General features: G+C 40.8%; 1 protein-coding gene across 1 annotated transcript; it reads right to left on the bottom strand.

Moving 5' to 3' along the window:
* Positions 1-1,845: 1,845 nt before the first annotated feature.
* On the bottom strand, positions 1,846-21,298 carry LOC105926064 (EMILIN-3). The gene is made up of 6 exons (XM_012862243.3): positions 20,605-21,298; positions 5,796-5,918; positions 4,716-4,996; positions 4,318-4,628; positions 3,884-4,216; positions 1,846-3,791 (listed from the first exon to the last, which is right to left on the bottom strand). The coding sequence occupies exons 1-6, from the start codon at positions 20,787-20,789 to the stop codon at positions 2,655-2,657; spliced, it is 2,370 nt and encodes a 789-aa protein (XP_012717697.2). The 5' UTR covers positions 20,790-21,298; the 3' UTR covers positions 1,846-2,654.
* Between the last annotated feature and the right edge of the window lie 6,265 nt (positions 21,299-27,563).

Genomic DNA, 27,563 nt, shown 5'->3' with positions numbered 1-27,563 from the left:
ATTGATCTGACACAAATTATTTTTGGGTTTCAGAGATTTATCTACATTTAAATTTTTCTCAAGACCCTTTTATTAAAGGTATCTTGCTGTAGACTGTGCTTGGCGGGATCGTAAAGGAAATATTTAATGTTTTCTGTCTAACCTTTGTCTAAACTTACCTTCTCTGTGCTGTGTAGCTTTTCTGCGAAAGTAAAACCCTTTAATTTGACTGCCAAAGGGAATTTTTCACTCCCCTGGAGTTTGCCCTTATAACCAGAACACCTGTTTGTTGTCCAGGTTTTTTCCCCGTGACACATCTTGTTCCAACATAAGATATATTTGCATAATGCTGCATCAGTAATTAAAATTAACATCCATCCAACCAAGGATTAACTGCCACTGGGAGTGCCCACCAGCTGACCAATTAGAACATCTAAGGCTTTTTGTCTCAGTGCATCTGAATTGTTTATTCACAAGACAGCAGTATATTAAATGCCTTGCCCAGGGGCACATTAATAAACCCACAACTTTCTGGTTGCAAGCCGAATACTCTCCTTACTTTGCCCTGTCGCCTTGGAATGAAAGTGTTTTTGTTGCGAAAAGTGTTTCTCTGCTGCCAGAACAAAAGCAACGGACCTTGTGAAGATGCCAGCTGAAGTTCATAAATGGTAAATGGTAAACGGACTGAACTTCTATAGCGTAATGACACATAAGGGAGTGTCATTATCCACAGTGAAAATGGATGTGTTTACCCATAGTGACCATCGTTATGTTTGGAGGAAAAAGGAGTAAATTTGCAAGCTGGAAAACGTATACGGGGTTTGCTTCAGGTGGAACCGGTAGAGTTAACACAATGGATGGCATTATGACCAAAAGAATTATGCAGAAATGATGAAGCACAACATCATCTAACAACATTAGCCAGGATGGAAACAAATGGGTTTTCCAACTGGACATTGACTGTAACCACCAAATTGGTTACAAAATGGCTTAAAGGGGGTGTATCATGCAAAATCCACTTTTTTAGCCCTTAAATATATTTTGTTGTGTACTTGGAGTCTGCAGAAAAGTTGAATGTAGTTTCTCCAGGTGTTGCATAGATATATTTATTTTCCTTTTGGGTCATATCTTTCAAGCAGTTTTCTCTGTCCTCTATTATGTTTTATTTTTTAACAATAACGTCACAAAATTTGCTGCGGAACTGCTAAACAAGGTCATGGACTTCCAGCTAACCAATTTTGCAAATCCGTTACGATCTTGTAGTCCAAGCTCAAGGATGCCGAAGCTACAAGTGGTTGAGTGAAAATGTTTTGTATTTAGGTGTATTAATCCACCCAGTTCATATCACCGTCCCCCAGCATACTACATAAATGGCTGAACGGGGGGGAGAGTAGAACGCTCTGAGACTTGGAGAGGGGCAGGGTGTGAAGTGTCTCCTTTAAATCTAGTGACCGTACTAAAACGAGTTGCTCTCAGATGCACCTCAGAACAGGAGTAAAAGAGGGGCTGTGGGGCAGCAATAACAAGGAATTCAGACCAAAGTGTTGCATTTTCACTTTAAATAGACAACAACTAAATGATTTAAATGTGAAAAGGAAGAACTGAAAAGCATGATATGTTCTCTTTAAGATTCATAAAGTTTGATAGACCACAGATCTATCTATGTTTAACATTGATGCTGCTTCATTTATTTAGATATTTCAGAATATTTCTAGGTATTACTTTAAAGCTTAGTTCCTGTATCTGAAAAAATAGATTGACTGAAGTTCAAATCATTTGTTTTTTGTGATTTTATCATATTTGTTGGTACATAATAAATAGATAAACATTTTGTATGTTCCTAAACAATCAAAAGAAAACCCCAACCATAGTTTATTTTTTATTCAACCCACACAATGATATGAACGCTTTCTTCTACATGGTTAAACAGTTGCAACAAATTCAACTTAATAAACTGTCTTAAAGAAAAGTGCTGACAGGACTTCTGAGGAGAAGGGGCCCTAAAAACAACAACAAAAACACCAGTCTTGAACATTGTGGTTTTATTTCTCTTTGATTTTAATGCCATGTAATGTGTTCTCACTGTCCCCTAATGGTTAATCATGGAACTTTGCTGTAATTCAGAGCAATGTGGCAGGAAACACGGACAACTCCTCAAGCAGATACGTATGTAAGCCATCCTTAAACACCTTTAAAACAGAGATTTTAAAAATGTACATAGCACCAAGTTGGCATACAGTATTTGTAAAAAAGAAAAAAAAAAGGCTAATATCCACACGGAGGATGTCAGGTATGCTTGTCAGCAGAAACCTGTAGCAGCATTTTCTCTTTTGTTAGCTCTCCATAACAACATTTTAAAATCATCTTTATGCAGTCACTTCATATAAGTTAAAATGGTAGAAAGATATACGATCGTAATCAAGAAAAATAACAAATGCCCTATAAAATAAACAGGTTACACAACCACAGAGAAGTCCTTTTTTCGCTGCTATGCTTGGCGGATCTGTAGGCACTGGAAATGGATGCTTAGGGGAGATAACTTCGCCGGTTGAGTTAATTTGCATTTGTGCAGATATCATTTGAACAAGAGAGGCAGAAGAAAAATCTTAGGCACTTAAGCCTGGTCAGAAGCACACATACAGGGAGTCTTTCTTACAAAAGCTGTAGCTTAAATGCTACTGGTCATTGTTTTGGTTGGTGGCATCCTTGGATGCAAAGTCTTGGACTTTCAGGTCCTCTGGCTGCTCTGAATGAATGATTAGCGTGCCGTTAACCTGGCTCAGTAAGGCGGCAGAGTGTTTCTCCAGCTCTCCCCTGATCCTTTCCAGGTTCTCTGCAAGTTCCCTAAGGCTGCTACACTGGTTCTCAACCTGGCTTACCCTACTGTCAACGACCTTTACCTCTTTCTGCACCTCCATTGCTGTGCTGCGGCAGCCTTGTAGCCCCCCTGACAACTGTCTCTTTAGCGCTCCTAGCTCACCTCTAAGCTCTGCCAGTCGCCTTTCACTAGCTCCAAGAAGAGAAGCCTGATGACCCATGAGTTTGGTGATTCCTTGAACCTGGTTGACAATTTGATGCTCCCTCTCCTCCCACGAGGAGTTGGCATGGCCCACTTCAGTTGCAATAAAGCTAATGGAGTCCTTTAGGCCCTTCAGAGTGCGGTTCACAGAGTTGATGTTGACCTTTAGTAGGGTGATCTCTCCCTGAATGGAGCCCTCTGTTTCCTCCTGAGCAATGCGGAGTAGCAGGTTGTTCAAGGTGTTGTTAAGATGGTTTAGGTGGTTAGAATGGGAGTCCAGACGGTCCATAACTTTCTTATCCATTCCTTTACAGTCCTCATCTATTAATGGGTCTGTGATAGCTCCCTCTTGTGGGGGGAACTGTGCGCAGGTGGAGGAGCAAAGGACTTTCAGGTCTTCAAGCTGTTTCTGGATTCCATTTAAGTCTCCTTCCACTCTACTCCTCACAGACTCAATTTCTGTCCCCAGTGCAGGAACCACCTGACCCTCCAGTAGAGCCAGAGTTGTAGCATTACTTAGTTCTTCCACTGCCACAAACACTCTGTCCTCCAGAGTTTTCAACTTGTCTTCAAGCGACGTTTTGAAACCATCCAGACCGCTGGGAAGCCCGTCAACCCAACCAAGTCCACCACTGGCATTGAGTCTGCCTTCCATGTCCACCAGGCGCGTCTCCACCAGGGTCTCTATGTGAATGGATTGGTCGGAGAGGGCCGTCTGCAACTGTCTCTGCGATTCTGTTAAATCTTTTACAGAATCTTCCAGGCGAAACATGCGATCAGACAGGCTGTTCACCTGTAATTGTCAACAATAAATTCCATTAGCTCCTCATTGAACCAACAGTTACAGATTATTCAGTTGTGAGACCTTATTAAAGTTAGCCATACCTGTCCACAGCAGCTCTCAGTCAGAGTGAGACCCTGAATCTGAGCTTGCAAGGAGCCCAGCTCCTCCCTGAGCCCAGTTTCTCTGCCATCCAGAGACTGCTGAATCTGCTCTTGGCCATCCAAGTGCTCCCTTTGGCACTGCCGCTGCACCTCCCCAATCTTCTCGTTACAATGGTTCTCCATGCCAGTGAGACGGCGTTCAAAGCCATTGAGGATCTCAGCTCTAATACCAGCTAGCTTGACATCTAAGATCTCGTCCAGATAAGAAGTTGAGTCTGGATCAGTGATGGGGAACAGCTTCTTCAGCTGGCCATCGTGACCTAGGACCATACCCTAATGACACACATACACATAAAAGATGTGAAATATTTATATGAAAGTTTTAAAAGAAATAAGACTGATGGGATCTTTATGTTGCTATGATGACAGGGTACCTGAATCTCCTCCAAAATGTGAGTCTTGGCTCGCAGCTCATCCTTCACTTCTGTCACTCTTCCTGCCAAGTCTCCGAATCCAGTTATGGTACCATCAGGAGACCCATAGGGGATCTCCCCAAATCCCACCGTGGAGTCTGGTGATCTTGGACCGTTAGGCAGCAGTGACACCAGCAACTTATTGGTTTCTTCACGGAGGGATGTTCGTAGTCGTTCCTCAAGGCCAGTCACCACCCCCTGGAGGGTTTCAAAACCCTGAGTGAGGCGACGCAGGTCCTGTTCCATGCGGTCCAGACGTTCACCAGTAACTCCTGAAAAGCCAAACCGTTCCTTGGAAATTCAGCAAAAGACTTGCCACACAATACGTCGTACAAGGCAAACATGGAGCCAGTTCTTACCATAATTAGGTTTTCCACCTCCACTGGGTAGTTGTCCTGAATGTATGCCAGGGAAGAATTTGCCCGGATCCAGCGGAGCTCCTCCGGGCCTCTGGTCCACTGGGGGTCTAGGCCCATGAGGGAACCCTTTAACACCTGGTCGATGGGGACCTACGATGTCAGGCAGCGATGTGGGCCCATCGTGACAAGCTTCGCCAGAGTAACCAGGGCAACATCTCCATTCGAGTTCAGTTACAGTCTTATAGCCCACCTTGTAAGTTGGCCTGTGAAATGTTCTGTACCTGAATGAATCAAGAGAAACATAGACTGCTGTCTGTCAGCGTATAAAGAGATGTTTCAGCTGTATGCAATGCTTTTGTTTCATAAATAATTTAGCTTGGAGCACAGATGTGGGATGGAAAGATAGCGCAGAGGAAAAAAAACACAGGAAGTTGTTTTCTATGGTATTAAACACGGATTAAAGGAAGATTAGGAGATTAAGATTTCCGTAGTAAATGGTGTGGCATCAGAGGATTGGGTTCAGGTCGTCACCCAACTTTAAATATTATCTTGTTTCGACACACTCGCTCACAGATTTGACTTTCATTTTTGAAGATTGAGTTCAGTTCAATCGTTCTGTGTGTGTGGGGGTTTTAAAACTGCATATTACATAATATCTGAGAGAATACAGTACCCTTCTCAACATCCATTACACAAAGATTAAGCGACTAGCTGCTCAATAATTAAATTGTGCACTGTTAACTCACACAATCTGATTTATAGTTTGCTGAAAATTAAAAAGAATTGGTGGCGAAGCACATCTGAACTGGAAAATAACCAGAAAATTAAGAGCAGTTTATCACATTTTCCTACACATCATCAGGAGGAACCTCCAACTGTAAAGTATAACATAATTTTGTCACCAGAGGGCAGCACTTGCATAGAGTATGTTGAGGAGCTGCTGGCTTCGTTTTTATTTAAACCAAAGGTTGTAATTGCACATTTTAAATGGTCCAAGCAAGCACAGTGAACTTAGACTTACTTCTACCAGTTTAACATCATTTTAAAACATTTAACCGTTGATCAGACTGATAAACCTACATGATTACAGGGCATTTCTGACCCCAGATGCACTTGGTGGTGTATTCGGCCTTCACATAGGTTTCCACTCCATCCTGCAGGATGCAGGTGATGTTTTTCTGGACCATGTAAGCACAATGGTTTCTGTAAACATAAAATAATTATGTCAGAGTTGAATGAGGACTACTGAAGTACAAAGATAGGTTAGACGCCATCTATTCTATTTAAGATCTCAGGCTGTATTTGCCATGTGGTCAGGGGAGACTGCATCGTATTCTGACAAATGGCTCCATGCACAGGTTAAAATAGTAATCGTACATTCTGGATTCAATCACTTTAGTAAACCAAGCAATTGTAACCTAAGAATGTGAGGAAAATCACTTAGGTTTAGATCGTTTGTGCACTAAATGATTCTCCAAAACGTACAAATTTACATATCTATTTCTGTGTTACAGTTCTGGTCGCTCTGACCTGTTTGAAGACTCCAGTATCTAGTTTGCGTAAAAGCAGCATTCGCAGAATCAAATGCGTACACGGAGAAAACACAATAGCATTTCAAAATCTTCAAAGATCATAAAGATTCCTGTCTAGACCAGTTAGTGTGGTAAAGTGTTTTCATGCATTTCCTACCTCTTAATTATTATTTTTTTTTACAATAAAGCTTTGTCAACTTGAACAACTGGAAATTCTGACCAAAGCAATCAGCACAAACAAAAAGTACATTTCTATGTTGCTGGAGTATATATGTTTTCCGAGAGAGATTCTTGTGATTACAATGTCATGAAACTAAGATATTGCAGTGAAGATAAGGTCCCCTAAGATCGACCCACATTTCTTCCCTATTTGCTTTCTTTTCCAGCATCACAATTAGGCAAACAAAACAATTATTTGTATTTACTAAAACCCAAGACGATGAAAGTGATCACTTGCCACAGAAAAGCAAATATTCCCTTAGTAGTGACTCTGAATAGTTTGCTGGGATTTGGCCCTTTCTCCTGATAGAACTGGCATTACAGAGGTAGGTCAGTAGAAACCGACCTTGCTGTCCTTAAGTCACTCTGCAACTAGTTTACCTGCATCTTTTGGAGTTATTTCTCCATTTAAAACACTCATTTGCACTCAGATTGAACTCTGGCTGACGTATTGAGATGCTGCTTTAATATTTTCACCAAATGTTCTCATGATGCATTTTCTGAAGTGCACTAGTCGCCCCTGCAGCAAAACACCCACCCAACATGACGCCGCCACCCCTACTTTACAGTTGGATGGTGTTATCAGGCCTGCAAGCCCCGCGCAATGTCCAGTGTTCATCACACCTCAAGACATGTCTCCATAAATCGATGTCTGTCTCCTGTAATGACTTCTTCCTCACTGAGTGGCCTTTCAGCCCTTGTCGATACAGAACTAGTTTAATGGTGGTTTTTGACACACTCTAAAGTTGTCTGCTTTTGTTCTGAGGTTGATACACCTTTTGCACCAGAACATAATAATCTGAGACACAGAACCTGTCTCATCCCTGATCATTATGATGAAAACTTTCTCATTATTCCGCCATTTAGCAAATAGAAATATTTGGTGATTCTATGTAACCTAAACTGGGGAAACATTAATCTGATTTAAAATCAGACATTGCCATAGAAGAAAAAGAAAAAAAAGATTATGTATCCTTCTCATACAGAATATGTAAACAAGGTTCTAACAGCACATTGGTTGTGGGAATGGAGGACGGTAAGTAGAACCATGTGGCCAAATATATGATTGGATAGCAGTATTTATTGCAGGGCTCCTGAAGTATTATAGTCTACTAGATATTGCATCAAAGCCATGCTTTGTGCTTGCATTTTTTCAAATCTGGTTGTGATGATGATGATCGCAATTTGATATACAGGAATTGCAGAGCTCTTGTCTGTGAAACGGGGTGCACAGTGGTGCAGTTGGTATCACTCTAGCTTTGTAGCAAGAAGGCCCTGGCCTGGGGTCCTTCTGCATAGAGCTTGCATATTCTCCCTGTGCATGGGTCAGGTATTTCTAAATTTTCCTTGTTATGTTATTTGAAAGTACAGGTAAGTGACCAGGTGAGATATATACATGTTACTGCTGTCTGTAGTAAATAAACAGAAACATCATCCAAATCAAAATGCATGAATGAATCAACCATGTTGCATGCTCTACAGTTATGTGACTACAAGAAAATGTTTTTACTTCTTTACTGTACACTCAAATAGCAATTGTGTGTATGCAGTGATTCTTTAGTACAAAGATGTGAAGTTTCAATAAATTGAACATACCACTGAATGAAGCCTAAGTTGTTCTGCAAACAGTCTTGGCTTTACATTACTATAGAAAAAAAACAACAACATTCAGATTGTTAAACGTATTTAATCTGTTTTTGATTGCTCCTTGTTTGCTGTCAAATTTATGTTACAAGTACAGAAAACTGATGTGTTTATTGATGCTCATCACAGAGAATGTTGAGCGTATTGAGCTGAATTCATTTTAGCCATTACCTCCTGTTCATAGTAAGTGAACCGTGTTGGCAGATGTGCTGAACAGCCCTAAGGGACGCGATATGAATGTGTGATTTCTTCTCTCAAAAATGTCAGTTTCACTTTAAACAAGCACATAGAGGCTGGGAAGCGTGTTCGCATTCAGCGTTATGTCACTATGAAACTTTTACCCTGCCCTGAGCAGAGTGATGGGACTGTTTTTGCCAGAAAAATAAAAGAAAGTTGGACGGAGATGAATCTTATCTTCAGATCTGATTGTGTTCCTCTGTAGATCCAATTATGTGTTAGCCTTCTGCTCAACGTAAGGGTCTTGACTGGGGAATTGTGACTAATTGTATCTGTAATCATCCATAAATAAAGCATACATTTAAAGGCTGCACTGGTATGAGTTAACAGAGAACGCCTTTGTTTTGGATTAAATTTGGCAATCTAAGAAACGCATCAAAGAGTGCCTTCGATCCCTCAACTTTTCAGATGGACTCGGAATCCAACACATAATAACTGGAGTGTAACCACTTGTTGCATCATGCTGGAGTCTGGCCTGCCCTGTCCCCTCACTCTCTCTTCCTTGCCAGTGCAGCTATAGCAACTGTTAAATGTTCCCCTGGACTCGCTGCAACTCAGGAAATGAGGATCCGAGCTCTTCAAGCTCACATGTGAGGAATTTTTTTTTTTTTTTTTTTTGCGTTCAGAGGGGAGTATTTAGCAGCACATGCAGCACTTAACATTGCCTCACAGCTGTTTTTAGGAGAAACAGTCGCATTAGGTGTAGCGGGGAGGGACAGAGGTCTGAGGAGGGTCGAGTTAGCAGGTTCAGGGAGCTCAACCAGTTTGGGATCTGTGAGAAAACAGCCCCAAAAATTGCAAATCTCCGACTGCACGGACACAGTACGTTTACTCTGCCGTGACTCTGAGAGTGTTGACATATGTTAATGGCAGCGGAAGGGAAAAGGGCAGGCGCTAGAATGAGTGGGCTCCTTTCACACCAACCTGACAACCCGGTGCCAGGCCACGCGTTCCTTAAGGAGGCAGGAGTTATGACCTGCGATGATGTGGTATGACGGTGGCTTTCAGAGCTCTTTAAACTCACACGTGCAGCTGCAGCTGCAGTGCACACAAGTTTGTTGGTGCAGCAGAAAACAAGGCGATTGATTTGGCCGGATAGATTTATCACTGGGTGTTTATTTAATGTAATGTGGGGGTTGGCGGGAAGGTGCGTGATGTAGAGGTGGAGTGGGCGTCTCATACAATGAGACCAAGAGTCGTCAGCTTAACCGTTTGCGGTTCGTTTCCCAACCTTGGGAACTTTGCTGCATATTTCCCCCTTCTCGCTCTGCCCATATGCTGCAAATAAATGTCACCAGTCAACAAAGTCCTTAAACAACCAGTATGGGGTGTGGGAAATGCTCAGTTGATGTAATAAAATATTTGGCTTCTCATCAAATCCTCTAGAGTTTGACACATATAGAGTGAACATCGCAGTGCTGCTAATCTTTTGCTTTCATGCTGTTTTTTTTCCTCTGGACCACACTTGGAGGCTCTTTTTTTATGGTCTGAGAAACTTTGACACCGAGCACTCCCTGCGCTGTCATCTGTTGCTTAGTACACCTCAGAGAAAACACACCAAGCCAGAGACTTTTCTTCTTTTCCGTTCACTGATATTTTTTTTCTTTTTCTTCAGAGCGTTTTACAAACCTGCAGAATATTGTAATCCAAATCAAATGTAATGGCTTATGTTTATCTAAAGGATTACCAAGAGAGTTGCAGAGAGTGTGAAAGCTGAGCAAAACGGTTCCGCGCACTTGTGACAGCTTGACAGAAAGCAGCTATGTGTGTGTAGGAAAAGATCGCAGGAAGTGTGCGACCCTGTTCTTACACACATGTATGGAGTGCTGCTCAGTGGAGAGAAAAGTGATGAAGTTCACCGGGTTGTTTGTCAGGTGCACATCTGGAGGGCAGTCAGAGACATTGAAACTGACACACAATCAGCGAAGAAGGCAACGATCCAGACGAAGAAGGTGAAAAAACCCGACTCACATTTCTCATCGCTGTTTCTGTTTTCACAGTTTCAAGTTGTCAGTGTCATTTTGGTCCATTTCTGCGTAATATCTTCTCTCTGGGGTCTCAAAGAGCGACACTAGGGAGTATAATATGCTGGGAAACAGCTCCTCACAAGAGCATTCATATTTTTTTCACATTTTGCCATATTACACACCGCAGTGTTGGTCAGGGGTCGAGGTGAGAAGAGTAGACAAAAACTGTACACAAGAAAGAGTAGCAAGGTTTCAACATATTTAGTAAATATGACTAAAGACTAAATGAAAACATATATATATGTGTACATATATTAATTTAGTCTTTAAAATGTCAGAATATGTGCTTTATATCCTTATCTGCCCATTTATATAACAAAAATTGCAATATAACAAATTCGGAGACTTTTCAGATTTTTTTTAATATAACACCAAGGAAACCAATGCTTTGCAGCTGTTAGTATGTTAGAACGGTGCAAAGTCCTTCCAATAACAACATGTTCACTTGACCTCCAAATGGTTCAATGATCTCAGCAGATAGAAAATAACATTAACATAACAAAGCTTGTGTAGAAATAAGAAGTCTTACTTTATCTGAAACTGTAGCTATGTCTCTGGTGTATTTTTGGTTAAAAAAAGACTGTTCTTTATTGAGTGAAGTTTCTCACAGTGACTAGAATAGCTAGAAACTTTACTCTAGTAAGAGTAGCGATATTTCTTATATTACTCAAGTAAACGTAACTGAGTAAATGTAACTAGTTACTACCCACCTCTGGTCAGGGATACAGCAAAAAGGACAACTGTTGAGTTCTAACTTGGTGGACTATGATAATATGCCAAAAAGCTGCACAGTCTACACAAACTTGATTTCAAAAATATAGTCCCTGAATATAAAGGCGGTCATCTATGACTGCCGTCATTAGATTTTGTTATTTTTGCTATATCTGCTGCCTGGTAGGGGGAGAGATTTATCTTGGCCGTCAGTGTATTTCACCGCTGGGAATCTTAGCAATAAATATCTGCTCCAAATTATCTGAGCTGGAGGTGGAGAGCAATGGCGATAAATAGAGATGAGAAAATCTATTCAAAGATTTTCCAGACTTTTACCTCTGAATGAGACTGGTTTTGAAAAACATAAATACGGTGTTGTATTTTTAATGCACCCATGCATGACAGGAAGTAATACAGACCACACAGGATGCAAAAGGAAGCACTAATCCCACCCAGGTCAGGTCTACTTTTTTTCTTACAATAAGAAAACAACTTGTGAAATAAAACACACCTCTTCAACTGCATGTTCATATATAACAGGCCCCAAAAAAGAATAATTCCCTTTCAGGCTGTGGACAAGCTCTAGGATGTATTTTTATTCGTTTATTTATTGTTTTCATTTCGAGGGGCTTCATGTGGTTCTAAGGGTTGGGAAAATTGAGCAAAAACATTATGTCTGTTATTTCTTTGATGGCTAAACTTAATAACACCAGAGAATCTGCTTATGTAAGCAGTGCATGTGCTTGGCATGAAGGTATTTTTCACACAGGGTACAGTACTGATACCAAGGGGTGGATGGTTGTGCAAGAGATAACAAGGAGAAAACGTATTACTATGTTTGTAGTGTTAACAAGAGTAGTGCTAAGGGTAAAAAAAATACTGAAGGACAAATCAGTTATTTTACAAGTGTTGATAATTTATCTCTTTAGCACAAGACACAAAAACCGCATTGACATTCTGGAGAGAAAGATGCATGATGGGTTTTTTTCAGCTCACGCTCCTGGTTGGCTGGTTCAGATCGCTCATTAAATCATCCTTTGAAAACTGTTTTTTTGCCTTCCATCTGGTTATCTTTGTCTGATATTGAAATTTCTTTGGTGGTGTGAAACATTTAAGCATTGCAAAAGTGCAAAGAGAGGAGGGGACAAACATCGTTTGACAGAACTGCAGACAGGGAATATTTGATACAGTATTATACTGAGTGTGATGCAATAACACATTTAATGAATATTTTGACTTTTTCCCTTAGTTTTTACTGTAAGATTACACTAAAAGTGAAAATGAATTGTAACCTAAACATAATTTGTTCAATGATCTCAAGTAAAAGTAATTTTTTTCAAGCCACACATTTAGCAAATTAAACATCCAATCCTGCTGCCATCAACCCTGATAACCCAGGGCTCGATCGGTTTGTGTTTGACCAAGGATTGGACTATCAAAACATGCAGGCAGGGTTGTTTTTACCCCAGCAGTTCTTAGAGCCTGTGTTACTAGAAACTCCCTTGCAGTCTCCTCCAAAATTTGAGGGGGAAACACAACAGAAACGTGAGAAAAAACAGATGTCCAGCGGGTGTACACCGTTGACGTACCACCCAGTGGTAACCCATCCAACTGATCCAAACTCTCTAACCTCCGCTGTATTCCTCCACACCTGACTGTAGTCATCAGAATGGTCTTGTTTTCCCTACACAACACAACGTTGCCGTTTCACTGGTAGATTAGATTTTTTAAAAATCTAATCCAAGAGTAAAAAGTTTGAGCAAATGATAACAGTTTTAGAGCATCTTAGGGGAAAAAGGGGGGACTCTCATCTCTGCCCTCCTTAGGCCCAAACTAGCTCAACTTTAAAGCTTCCTTTTGTTTTGAAATATAAAAACCGCTGGTAATTCCTGTTCAACTGAACCTACCAATGACGTCTTGGCCTGTGTCACTAATATTGTATTATTTATCATTTTGGTTCAGATTCCAATGAGCCTCCATCTGTTGCCGCATCAACGTCCTTCTGCTTGTTTGGATACTGTGACACTCGGTGGCTCATCTTCCACAGGCTCACCTGCAGGGGTCCTTGACTGTTTGAACCCAGGCCACCGCTGTCGACTCTGACAGATTTATGGCTGGTCAGGGACTGATAGCAACCCATGCAATCTTTTATAAGGCCTTCAACAGCTGCGTCTATAGGCTAACAGAGCTCCTCCAGGGCCCATCTCTTTCCATAAATGCTTTTAATGATGCCAGCTGGCATATCTTTGGGCTCCGTGGTATGGTTGACTGAGGCTACTCCTTGCCAGTGATTGGGCTCAACGATAGTTCCAGCTCCAACACCTTGAGGGGATCCTTCTTATATTCAGAGAAAAACGTCAGTGCAGTCACCTCCCATCATTGCACTATTTACATTCACAACTCTTATCATTGCTAAAATAAGCATAAGCACCTGTTGTCTATTAGCTGATTAATTTTCTGAAAAGTACAATCCTCTTCTACTATTTTAGATAGCTTATTTTTGTTGATCAGGAACAGGCTAAAATGCCCGAGGTGGAAACAAAAGTTAACTTCACTTATCCCTAGGCATTTCCCAAAGCACATAATCTGCTTTGCTTTTTGTGCCTTTGGGAAAAAGGAAAGTGTTTAAACATTATTGTTAGATTAGTTCAACTCACTGCAGCTATTGTGTAGGATGTAAACCGTCTGAGTCACTAAAATGCTTGAAAACAACCGAAGCATAAACATGACGGCTTAAAGAGGCCTGGTCATGTACTATGACTTTACGGATTTCTACGCCCGTAGCTCACTCTGGTTGCATACAAAGGTTTTCCGATTAAATTATTCGTCCCCTGTTGACTTATTATAATTCATTTCTGTGTTTTAAATTTAGTTTTTGCTCTACTTCTCAGTAAACAAAGTGCTTTTGTATATATTCACCCTAACAAGACCACCAGACCGGAAGTACGATATTGTGCCTGCGCGCCATGAATGAACAAGGAGAAGCACTGAAACCGAGCGAGTCAGCAACACCCAGCGAAGGTGTGAAAAAAAGAGGTAACGTAACTCTAACGCTGTAGATTGGGTTGGTCTTTGAACACAGAGAGATGTCACTTTACTGTGAGGCATTGCAGGACGGTCTACTGGCTCTTACAGTCAATTGTCGCCATCTTGCTTTCTGATAGTTCTGCTGTACTGCTGGCAGATGACAATGTTTATGTCCACTGAACGCGCCAGGTGCAAAAAGTCTTTCTCAGAATCACAAAGGATGAAGTAAACACGATGAGGACGAACATCTGGTGTATATTGTTTAATTTGAAGATAGATATATGTTTTCTGTGTGTGTTCTCTTTTTATGGTTACAATACGTGACTAGCCCCGTTTAAGGACAGATCCGAGTAAACTCAACCTTTCACTGAAACCCAAGAGAACAAAAATCCTAATCACAATCCCCTTTAGGAAATATATTTTTAAAAGAAAGAAATCGTTCTGTTTTGCCATGCTCATGAAACTGATTAGTCATTTTTTGTGGTTGACAGTAGCCCCATGGCTACTTACTTAATGTGGATACCATATGTGCAAAAGTGCTCAGAGTAACCAAATATGTAAGCCTAATGCCAAAAATATCTTCTAATCTTAATTTCCATGATAATCAGCTAAAGCTTCAGAAACAATAACCACTGGCATATTTGCAACTCATACGCTGACAACAACAGGCTGTTGTGAATAGGGAATAGATTGAGGCAGGGAGGTTTATACACCTAACTGTTCATTTATAGGAGAAAACTGATAGACCACAGTGAAGTGGGCTACCGATTCCTGTCTGAGCAGAGAAACTTCTCTATCCTTAAAAAATGTCCTGAAGGCTCATCTCAAAGTGCTTCAATACCCTATGGAAATGCAGCACCATACCTTGTCTGCACTCTTTGTACCTTTGTCAGGTTCTTTACTGAACTGAAACCTTGTGCAGCGACGTTAACATTCTGCAGAACTTGAGATGAACTTTTCTTCTGACTCCAGTCTTTTGAACCTGGAAAAACAGCTACAACATGCAGAACTGGGGCCTTTAAGGAACAGACACCATTGGCCAACAGCCCAATGCCAAAGCAACCATAGAGGGTGTAAATTTAATATCGTGAAAACTAGAGCATCTTCTTGTATTAGCATACGAACTGAAAAGTCAAAGATTTCACATGATCTCAGTTGGATGCTTGGTTTGAACCGTTTTTAGATTTTAGGAAGTTTTCTTTTCCTGTCAGTAAAACTGTACAGTGCCTATGTCAACTTTTAAATCAGTTCTGTTTATTTATGCAAAACAAAGTAACCCCTGAACAATAAAAAATTATACTAGTTCATATCTCGTTTCATATAATCCAAATTTAATTCAGAACAATCCAGTCCAGTCAAATGTTCACAATCAGATCCATATGTTCTATATAAAGTGTAGCCATTGTGCTATCAAAAGGTTGTGGGTTTGATTCCAGTCTCCTTCTACCACATGTCCTTGTGCCTCTGGAGAGGGCACTTGACCCCAAGCTCCCTTCTAAGCTGTCTGTCGGTGAATGAATGAATGTGTGGTAGACTGCGAGTGGGGCTGGGTTCATGTGGCTCTAGTGGAAAGTGTCAGTATAAGTAGAAAAATACTATTTCAATCAGTCCATTTATATTACACTCCACTTCCATGCAGTCTAATTTGATCCTGTTATAATCCAACATGATCAAAGTCAGATGATCAAATGATAGTATGTTGTCTGTCTAAGGCTGCCCAGCTGATTGCGTCCAGTCATTGACCTTCCAGCAATCCCTCGTCTTAAAATAACTCCCTTTTAATAATGAGAAACCTTGGACGGAAGGATCAAACAACAGCGTTATAGATAACCAGTCTTGATATGAGGCGCTAAGACGTGACAATTCAGAAATACTATAAAACCACTGATTTAGAAAAAGTGGCTTCTCGTTGGCATCCATGTGATTCCCACTCATCCATTGTGCTCTGTTAGCACAGAATATAAACTCTTACACAAAACGTGTAATGTAGATGTCATGCTATGTGTGTAGACCCAAGTTTTTGTGGGGGACTGTGACTTGATGTTTTGAGTAGTCGTCTGGCAATCGGAAGGTTGTGGGTTCGATTCCAGCTTCCCGTTGTCACATGTCGATGTGCCCCTGGGCAAGGCACTTAACCCCAAGTTGCTGTGTATCGGTGTATGGATGTGTGCGCGTTGGTGAGAGCGATCGGGTAAACGTGGCTCCAGTGCTGAGTATGACTGGGAAAAAAGCTATTTACCAATCAGGGTAAAAGTGGAAAAGTGATTTCTTCCTTGAAAACACAAATCACAGATATCCTGAATGTCTGAATAATCCGACTTTCCATAAGAGGTAAAAAAAAAAAAAAAAACAGTATGAAAAACTATCCCCGTCTCTTTTATACCCAGAAAGCTTTTAAGCTGAAACCAGATAAAGCATGAAGTTTGATGAATAACTCGGTTCAAGGGACATTGGGAGCTTAACTGCCCAGTCTTTGTAACTCTTAGCAGGAGCTCCATTCCTGCCCTCCACTAGGCATTCAACCCAAACTTACAAGAGCAACCCACAACCTCTAACCTCTATCAGCTTGGTGACCTCTCCCCCTTGATCTCTGTCCCATACATCACCCAAAAACCTACAGATATAACTCAAATCCGATCAGTGGTTACGCTTGACGTCTGACAACTGCCAGGGTTCGAGATGATTTAGAGAAGACCCTTTCTCAAATGACCAGTGTGTTGCTTCTGTATTCAGTTATGCTTCCACTGCATTAACGTAGCGTTTGATCACAATTATTGGAGTATTTCTGTAAAAATTTTAACTTTTTAAAAGAAAACGATGAAGAAGAACAGCTTTCTAATATCTGGAAAAAAAAAACATTTTCTATAAAGCTGGGACAGACATGGCGTCTTTGCCGTCTAAGATGTCACCGTCAGAGGTTCCAGGACCATAAATTGTCACACAGCAGCAAGTGGTTGCATTGAATGAAAGAAATGACTGTGAAATCAAATCACCCGCTTTGCTGCCAAAACATAGATGATAATTCAAAGTGACGACAAACTGAGCTGAGAATTCTCCAACTCTTCACCAGCAGGAATGTGAGCTGTAAATGTGAGCGAGTGCTCAGCGAGAAACAAAAGGCTCGAACTTGGAGATTTCCTCCACAGAGATCCACGGAGATGAACGAATATATGCACACTTGGCTATACTGTTGTGTACAAGCAAGAGCGGCATTGTTATTTTTAAAGTTTCTGTTTCCACCGAGAAGCCGGGCAGACAACATCTGAGCTCATCTAACGCTGACGGGGGCCTCTTACACGTCCCTGGGGACTGCTATTTCCAACAAGGTCATAAGCTCTTGTGAAAAAAAAAAAAACACACTATTGTTAAATTCACAGGCACAACTGTGGAGAAATATTAACGCCTACGAGCGATCAAAAACGTATGGACTTCAATGAGTCGCAGAACACACCGAAGCGCCTGCTTAACCCGTTAAAACACAGATTCGGGGCATGCAATGGTTTCCAAGATAGAAATAGATTTGGCAGCACGATCAGACCCTTAATGGATGCTCCTGTCTTATGACATCGACATGCTGCAGATGTGTGGAGTGATGTTTATGACACCCAGAGGACTGGGGGTCAAATTTCAACGATGTTTTTATGACTGTTTAAATTCTCCTTTTTGGTTGATTAAAATGCACACTTAAAACCAGCAAAATATCACGTTAGGTAATGTCAAAGTAGCGACACGACGTGGAAACTAAATTCCTGCCATCTACGTCAGAACCAAGTATTGAAGAGCATCTCTCAACGAGGCGATGAAAGGCAAGATGCAGAGCTCCCAGCGACGTCTGGAGAGCGCCCAGAGGGCAATAAGAAACCTGTTTGTTTTACAAGCCGGGGGAAAATCCAGCCTTTAGGCGTCTTGTAAATTTGCTGTCACTGTTGCTGTGGCAGATCTAAGAATGATACGTTGTCTGCAGAGCTGCTTAGTGTGAGAGCACTGTCACTTTACAAGAGCTTGCACTCAGTTCTGAGAGGCTGAAGGTTGGTCCCCACCTAAACAACAGCTGAACGCTCGCACGTGTTGAGTAATTTGGAGTGTGTGGGTGTGATGCTGGATAAAAGCTCCCGTGATAGAGCTTTGTTTGGATAATAACTCCATGTGCAATGTGTTTACTTAGTTTTCCCAATTAATATTAACACAACCAGGATGGCCGTTTTGGCTTTCCTTTTTGGACGTGCACTATAATAATTTTACGGGGTTGTCTTTGAGTAACATTTCAGGATATAGTGAGAGACAAATCAAGTTTTGTTGTGTCAAAAATATAAAGGGAAAAAGTAAAAGCTCTATAAAAGGCTAGTTAAGGACATTTTTGTAAGGAGGTTCTGATTTGAGGTTAAAAACCGTTGATATCTTCCCTGCAACAGATCACTCTTTTCGCGTCTTATCTTTTAATAAACCCGGATTAGTTGATGCTGTGGGCCTGATGGGTTCTGTAGGAGCAATCAAGCAGACGTCTACCGTCTTAAAACAACTTTCACCTCAAAAATGTCAATGCAGTTCACGGTAACAGTATTTTACGAACACGAAAACCATGCCCACGTTTGCACTGTGTGATTATTTACAGAAAAGCGGACGATTATTCACGCAGGCAGTGAAGTTCGGAGGCAGCGTGTCACCAAGGATCTTCAGGATCTCAGGAGAACAGAACATGTAGAGCGATAACGTTCAGAGTAACGGCTTGATGTAAAAGTTACAATGGCTAGACATTCTTTTCCTGCTCTCTTCTCAATGCTGCCTCCTAACTCCATCCATCCATCCATCCATCGTATATAGCCGCTCATACTTGTAGAGTCATGAGGAGGAAGGAGGTGGGCTAGACCCAACCCTAGTTGTCACTGGGCGGGAGGCGAGGTACTTGCTGCACAGGTCGCCAGCCTCCTGATGTCATTTCATCAGTCATTAGCCTTTTTGTAAATAATTACACAATGCAAGCGTGTTTAAGTTCATGAAATAGTGTTTGCATGAATTGCTGTAACATTTTTAACATAAATTTAAGGCGTCAGGAGTCTGCTTTGTTCTGGACTGCTCCCACACCACATGGCAGCTTCAGGCCCCACCATCAGCTAATCTGGTTTTATACAAACTGAAGGGGCAAAAAATAGTGATCTATTGCAGGTAAGATACTCACTACTTTACAACCTTTAAACAGAGCATCTCTTCAAAAATCCTTAATTATCCTTTTATTGCAGCTTTCACCATTCCCATTTATATCTTTCATATAAAAAAAACAACATTTTATTTACTTTTCACAACTTAAAATGTTACTTAAAGAAACACCATAAGGCAATACAGTGCATGTCCCAAAAGAAAAACAGAACGGCCATCATGTTTGTATTAGCACGAATTTCCACATTTATCCAAACAAACTCTGTCACAAGATCTTTTAAACAGCTTCGCATCCAGATTCAAGTTGTTTTTAGACGGTAGTGGTCTGCTTAGGTTTTTTCCCCCTTTCAAACTAACTGTTAGCTTCATCCTCAGGGACCAGCTAATCTAGATTTATACTAAATGAAACAAAAATCAAAGTGAGTTTTCTACCGAGGTTATGATATCATCTCCTTTGACCTTTTTACGAGAACCTCGCTTTAAAAAACCCTGAACTGTACTGGTACAGGATGAGGAGTGGCATATTTAATGCAGGAGAGCCAACAAAGTGAGGCTGGGCAATCAGCGGTCTCCTGGGGCATTTTGAGTGGAGCAGCAGGTAGCGGGGGAGCTGTCCAAAGACATAACAGTTCTGTTGGGAAGCCAAGCACAAAAAGAAAAGGCGGAGGAGAAAAAGGGGAGGAAAAAAAAAAAAAAAAAAGCTCCACAGGTCCAACAGTTTGCCTCCATCCAAACAAATAAACACACAAACTTCAATTAACCTCAGAGTGGATGTCCTTTTATTTCATCTCATAGCATGGCCCAGGTAAGTGTTTTATCAGCGTGTTTTTCACCTCAGGTATCAGTGTGGATGTTGGAAGAACTCATTAGAGCGAACAAGCATAAATCCACAGTGTTATTGCTTTGATATTGACTGGAAATCAGCTGTGCCACTCCCTTCTGGCAGACAGTACCCAGCTGTGCAGTCAGTCTCTGCCACTCAGTCAGCCCCCGCCACCACCACCACCTTCCTCTCACTGTTCACATTCACTGGACAGGATCCCAACCCTTGTCATGCACCCTGCTGCCTCATAAAGACCATGATGATGGCGTTGTTTCTGTATCGCCGCATGCATATTGTTGCATTTTACCTCCAGCCACTAACTCTTATTGGTGTGAGCCACAGACGTGTCAATTAAGCCCCAACTAAAGCCATATTTCTACAGCTCCCTGGTGACATGGCTTTTTCAGGGGGGATGTACAGCGACGGGTTGGGTATAGCTTGCAGTCCAGGCTCATGTTTAAACGTCTTGGAGGGGGCAAATAAAGGGTGCATTAGTAACTGTGATCAACACTTACTTGTGGCGGGTCATTGGCTTGTTCGGTGAGTAGTGAGGGTTGAGTCCAGCTTTGTAGAGGTTGAATCTGTTTCCATAGAAAGGGTTGATGTGGCCTCCATACAAAGTTCCTTTGCCGTCCACCACAGAGAGCATCACTCCCAAGAAAAAGATCTGTGCTGAAAGCTTGCACAATTTGATCCACATTGTGTTGATTGAAAAAAAAAACACACACACACAAAAAAAACCCAGTATCAAATAGCAAATGCCTGGTGATGAGAACAAGTCAAAAAAAGTGGTAGCTTTGGTTCCTCAAGGTATAAAGTCATCCCCTGCCACAAGTGGAGTCTTGTTTTCTTTAGCAGACCCTGAAGGAGACATGGAGCCCAAACTGCTATAGCATCTTGTGTCCCGTGTGCACTTTCAATTCTCCAAGTAATGCAAAAAAAGTCTGAGCACACAGAACATGGTAGTCTGAAAGGTAGAGAGGATGAAAGAGGGAGGGAAATAAGGCAAGGAAAACAACCCAAAGGTGTTCTGGAGGAGGGGAAAGGAGGAGAAGGAGGAGGAGGAGGAGAGCAGGAGAAAGAAGAGGATAAGGGAAGAAAGCGTGACTGCGTCTAAAATCCGAGCTCCATATGCACACGTGCACGAGTGTACGAGACCTGCCGACAAGGCTCGACCCTCCCGGCAATCTGCTCTCTGCACGAGTGAGGGTGTGTGTGTGTGAATAAAAGAAGCAGCGTGCTGCTCTGCAGCCTCAGAAGGGGCAGGCAGACAAACAGCCGGTATTTGCATATCCCACCCTAACTCCATTCTGGTCACTCTGCGTGCAAAAGGGAACAGAGTGGCAGTATCACTTGGCGACCACTTTCATTGTTTATTTTGCATGCATCAATGCAGAGAAAGTTCTGGTTAAAATGTTTGTTTGTTGTTTGTTTGTTTAGTTAATTCCCCTCACTGCACTGTTCTGGTTTATCTCTTGTCCATAAAAAAACTGGCTTCCTAACTTTCTTAAAGATTTTGTAACTTTGCCCAGTTTCTTTCTCCCTCCCCATCTCCTGCAGTAGCAGCTGTGCGGGAAAGAAATATCCCAGAGTGCAACGTTGTGTGTGTCGGAGAGGCGCTGCGGAGCTGGACACAATGGCTTCACTGCGGTCAGTCATTAAATATCCAAACAAGTGTGAACATGCACACCCCAGCCCCCTGCCTTTTTCATACATTTTTATTTTTTTTATTCATGCTTTATCACCTTCTATGGCTGTCAATGTTTGGTGGAAAGTTCTTAGCTGAGTGCAGTTTCTGAAAAAGGTGAGTGCTAATGTCTGATCAAAGTGGCTTCATTATAAACGTTAGAAAAATAAAATTTTATCCATAATTTGTTGTAGGGTAAAACTTCTGCACACCGCAGTGGGTTTGTTTACCCTCCCAATATTTGAGGTATTTGACTTATGTGATATATATTCTAAGAGAGGTAGTAACAAGATGGGTTCTTTATTACCTCAATAAAGTATTTGGATGTGAAAATATAATAGTCATAATAATAATAATAGTAATAATAGTAATAGTAAATTAAAGCTAAATCTTGAACTTTATCCCAAACCAATGAGGGATTGAAAACCTCATACTTGAATCGCAAGGGAAACTGTACAGTGCATTGCAAAACATATTTTTAACCCATAAACTCATATTTTATCATGTTACAATCCCAAAATTGTGTGTATTTACATGGTTTCATCTTTTAACCTCGGGAAATTGCAAGGTGTGGCATGCGTATTTTATTTGATGTGATATCCATAAATGAAATCCAGTGCCTTCAATTTAGAACCCACCTAAAAAAATTATATATATATATAAAATCCCAAACATCTCACAGATCCAACACTGGTAAATTGGGAAGGGTTGCACAACTGTAAGCTTACTGAGACATGGATCACCGCCTAACCTGTCAGGTTGGGCATGAAGAGAAGTGGCCCAAATGGCTCTGAATGAGCAATAGAAGATCCAAGGCTCAGCTGGGAGAATATGTTGACAGGACCAATATTTGTGGTGAATTTCACAAATCTGGCCCTTTTTTGTTGGGCTGACCAGAAGAAAGTTATCGTTGAAAGAGTTTTGCAGTTTGCCACAAGCAAACATGTGAAGGAAGGTCTGGTCAATATGAGACCACCACTTTCTAACACTGCACATGACCCTAAACCCACCATACTCTTAAAAGAAAAATCAATAATGGTAACAATATAATACTGTCCTCAGCAGAGACAGATAAGCTCGTCAGGGGGCACAAAACACATGAGTCCAGGACAGAGATTCGCCTCACCTCATTTTTCTTCTATTTCACAATTATGCACTCCTCTGTGTCAGTCTGTCAACTACAATACCAATAAAACACATTAAAGGTTGCTATTGTAATTTCACCACATGCAAGAAGTTGCCGCTGAGATTATAGCCGACGCAACGTTTTCAATCTTGCAACTGGATTATGAAAAGATGTTCAGAAGAAAATGATTTCGAGCGGACAGAAATAGAAGAACTGGAAGCTGTCTCGTCTTCTCTTCAGCTGCATCTTTTTCACCTTTGTGCCGACTGTGCATCATTGAACCTGGTCTGTTTTCTCTCCATTTGCAGGTCAGTGTGAAAGAGAAACATAGTTTCACAGTTTGCAAGACACACATCACACGAGTGGTCAAGTTCCTGAATGTCTGACAGACCAAAGGCCACTCAGACTCTAACAGGCAGAGAGACTGTGGTTTCAGCTTTTATAACTGATAAAAGGTTGAACAAAAAAATGATGAAGAGTCTTGAAGCGGAGGTTTGATTGATCGGCCCTTCAACTTCCTTTATGTTATTCCAAGATGTGCAGTTCAGTGTGAAATCATTTTCTGGTTTCTTTTATCTGCTCACGCCGCACAGGCTTATAGGTTATACGTATATACTGTAAATCTGAAGTTCGTTGAGAGGGAAAAATCCCATCATTTCAGAGACTGTCACCTGGAAAAAGCTGAGAGGCAGCTGAAAAGGAAACTATTCAAAACCTGGCTGCTTTGGCATGCAGTGGTGCACCAAAATACCACTTTTCAAAGAAACAGAGGGAAGGATTTTATGAGGTCTGTGGAAACAGATTTTTCAGATGAGTGAGAAAAAGTTTTGATGTATCTATAGGTGCAGTATCTGTGTCTCAGATGTTATTTGGTTTAAGTTTAAAGCAATATAGGGAATTTGTAAGGTGAAATATTACTCTTATCACCAAAACTAAGAATGTAAACAAAGAAACTCTGCTGCATTGTTACTGAAATGTACACTGGGGTTAGTTTCAGAACAAAAATGTAGTTGTCGACTGTAAATCTGGATGTTTTTCTCAACGATTTTCTTTTTTGTTTTTATTTCAGTACTGGATAGATATTCTGTATAATTAGTTTCAGTAAAGCATCCTCATCTGCTTGACATACCCGGATTTAAAACGTCAGAACAAATACGTTCAACTTCTCTAGAGCCTTTGATCATTGGTTAATAGTGGACATAAATTTGAGTATCAGTTCATCGGTGACAATAACAGCACAGAATGTATTTTCTTATTCATGAATTATATTTTTTATTTTGCATGTGGAACAGTGTTTCTGAATGAGACATCCATCCTGGGCTCAGGCTTTGCACGCAGACCTACGGGGATGAGAGACAAATTTAATGAGTCAACTTTGGCAAAACAGGACCCAACTCAATTAGTTTCATTCCTCTGACCCTTAAGTGAACTGTTCCCATCATTTGCCAACATTTCCTTTCACATTTTTTTCTTACATTACAAACTTATTAGATTTGGACAAATAGAGAACATTTAACTTTGGTCAAGAAGACAGAAAATGAATAATGTCCAGTTCGCTGACTTTAATTTTGGATACATTTTTTTAAGCTATTTTTCTACTCTGCAGACTCAAGAAGAAATTTTATCGTTATGAAGAAATGAGGAAAACTTTCCTTAGTTAAGAGAGCAACGCCAATCATAACAAATCAAAGTTCAGTTAATGTAAACTGTCAGGCCACATTTGTGTGTTAATGTCTAAGGAGCGACAGAAAATGTAACTGTGACTATTAAATCATACTTTCATCTCCAGCAATTCAAAGCAGTTTGAGATCATACTATCATGATTAACAAGCAACCTGGGACCTTGCTTTGGGAATCAGTTTTTAACTTACATCTTTATTAATTGAAATAATGCTTAAACAGTCATGGGCAAGTTGGCCATGACTGTTTAAGCATTATTTCAATTAGTAAAGATTGGAGCAGTGTTTTTCTTTTTTGCAACGTTTGGCCACAATGTCAAGAACATTGTTCAACAGACTTTAGAGGATGCATTTAGAATCATGCAGAAGCACCAACCGTCAAACATGGTGGGGGTAGCATCATGCTGAGGGTGTGTTTTGCTGGCATCGGTACTGGTGAGTTGCCAAAGCGGTTGGAATATTAAAGATTTTGGAAAACCTTCAAACCATTCAACTTTACATTGACAGTAGAGGATTGAAAGATGGACACAGTTGGGCATTCCTACAGGACAATAATCCCAAATACACATGAAAATGGTTAGGAAATAAACAAAGAATGCAGACATTAAATACCTGGAAAAACACCTATGTTAGTACTTTTTATTGGTTTATTTTTTTTAAATCAACTGTACTAACTCTACAAAGAAGAGTGGTGAAATATCCATCTTATTTCTAAACATTATATTTAGCTGCAGCTCTCTGAAAGACATTTCTCCATACACCTATGTGGATGTATGCACTCAGTTTTTGTTACTAAACAAAGAAAATGTAAGTTGTTTAATCATTTCACTTTCAATCAGTGACATTACAAAAAAAAAAAAAAGGTAGAGCCTTTTACATGTGACAAATACAAGGGACAATTTCACTGTTTTCACAGGGGTCAAAGGGGATTTCCTGTGATGGGAACCGTTTCTCTTTCCACGATAGGACCTTAAGGACATGAAGTCATAAAGAAGCAGGTGTGGGAATGTAACAACACTTCACAGTGTTCAAACCAACACACACAAGGAACGCTTACTCTGTCCCACCTCTCTTGTTCCTCTTCGGTATGTATGGATATTTACTGCCAGTAAAAGCCATGAAACAAGAAAACGCGATCGGTGCTTGAAACAGAGCAACGCCTCCATTGGAACAAAAATTTGGAAGCACAATCTTGTCAGTGTGAAGTGAAAATTATTTACAAAATGTAAAAAAAATTCTCAATCATCGATGACTCAGCTGGTTGCTTTGTGTTAAAGCATGAGCTTCCGTTTTTACTGTCAGAAAGCTGTAAGTCACGCTGTAATTTCAGACGACTTCTACAACAGAAATAGTCAGAAATGAAAGTATGTCTTGCCGTTTTGCTAAATCTGTTAACACCACATTGGCTGCATGGTGGGACAGTTTTCATCTATTTTTGGTTGTAGTAACTATCCTGAGTAACAAATCCTGACCTGGGGTGTTTCTGCTTGGAGTTTCAATGTTCTCCCTGTGCATATGTGGATTCTCTCCAGTTACTCCAGCCTCCTCCCCATAGTCCAAACACATGATTGTAGTGTTACTCTAGATTGTCCTTAGGTGTAAATGTGTGTGCATGGTGTGTCCTGCATGGCTCTTTATTGCCATGTGATGGACAGGCGACCTGTCCAGGGTGTGCCCCGCATCCCGCCCAGTCGAGCTAGGCCTCAGCTTCTGGTACATCCAGTGGATGTATGACAAACTAACAAATGTCAACTACTAAAGGAGATTAAAAACTGGTCAATATAGAAGTATAGAAGGTTACTCCAATTGTTTTTTTCACATATCACACAATCAAACCAGCGTCCAATTAACATGCCTTGCAAAACTATTCATTTTCTTTTAACTCTTATATATTTTGTTATAGTTTTTAAATTTTGAAAATCCTGACTTTCAATACTTTGCAGAACCATGTTTTTGCTATAGCTGTAAGTATCTTTGAATGTCAGGAGGCTTAAGGTTTTGCCTGTTCTTATTTGTAACATTGCCTCCAAGTACCACCAAAAAGAAAAGCATCCCCTTAGTGTGATGCTACTGCCATGTTTCAACTGTGCGGATGGCACTTTGAGGGAGAGAGGGTTTTTTTTTTTTATTTATTTTTTTTTACCATGCATTTAGTGTTTTGCATTTAAGCCAAAGGATCAAGTGAAATCTCATCTGACCAGAACACTTTATTCTACATGTTTGCTGTGAAGCCTGCATGACGTCTTACAGCATTGACGTATTGCATGCCACTCATTAATGAGCTGTGGATCTCTGCATCTCCTCCACAGTAATCGTTGGCCTCTCGGGCGCTTCTCTGATTAATGTTGGCCTTGCCTGGCTCGTCAGTTTAGGTGGATGGCCAGGTTCTGGTAGGTTTGCCGTTGTGCCATACTCTTTCCCTTTTCAGATTACTGATTGAGCACTGCTCTCTTAGATGTTCAAAGCTTGGGATATTGTTTTGTAACCTAACCCTGCTTTAAGCTTCTTCACAGCTTTATCCCCGACCTGTCTGCCACGTTCCTTGGTCTCCACACTGCTGTTTGTTCTTTAACGTTCTCCGAAGAAGCTTTGAGGCCTTCACAGAACAACAATTTTTAGAACGTGTATGAGTACTTTAATGTTCTTTGTAATGAAGCCCTCCCAAATGCAGTTATTTACCTTTGCACTGGTTATAAATGGATGATTTATAACAAGGCTCATCAGGAATAGCTGATAATCATAGAAAAAAATAAATAAAAAGTTGAGTGATCTGCGGTTTTCTGCCAGAAGTCCAAGTAGTTTTTCATGTTCCATGTGAATCCCTGGCAGCAGGTGAAGCTATTTTTCTTCTAGATCTTGTTTGACAAGTGCCTCTTGATATATTGTATCATTTCTATACTCGTTTATAATTTGGTGAAATACGAATACTAATATTTATGTTCACTGGCAAAGTTGATCTTGTGATCCTTAGACATAATGGTG

Source organism: Fundulus heteroclitus, unplaced genomic scaffold (genome assembly GCF_011125445.2).
Source record: "Fundulus heteroclitus isolate FHET01 unplaced genomic scaffold, MU-UCD_Fhet_4.1 scaffold_54, whole genome shotgun sequence".
Classification (NCBI taxonomy): Eukaryota; Metazoa; Chordata; class Actinopteri; order Cyprinodontiformes; family Fundulidae; genus Fundulus; species Fundulus heteroclitus.
The sequence above is the reverse complement of the archived record's forward strand: the minus strand, read 5'-3'. Positions and strand labels throughout refer to the sequence as shown.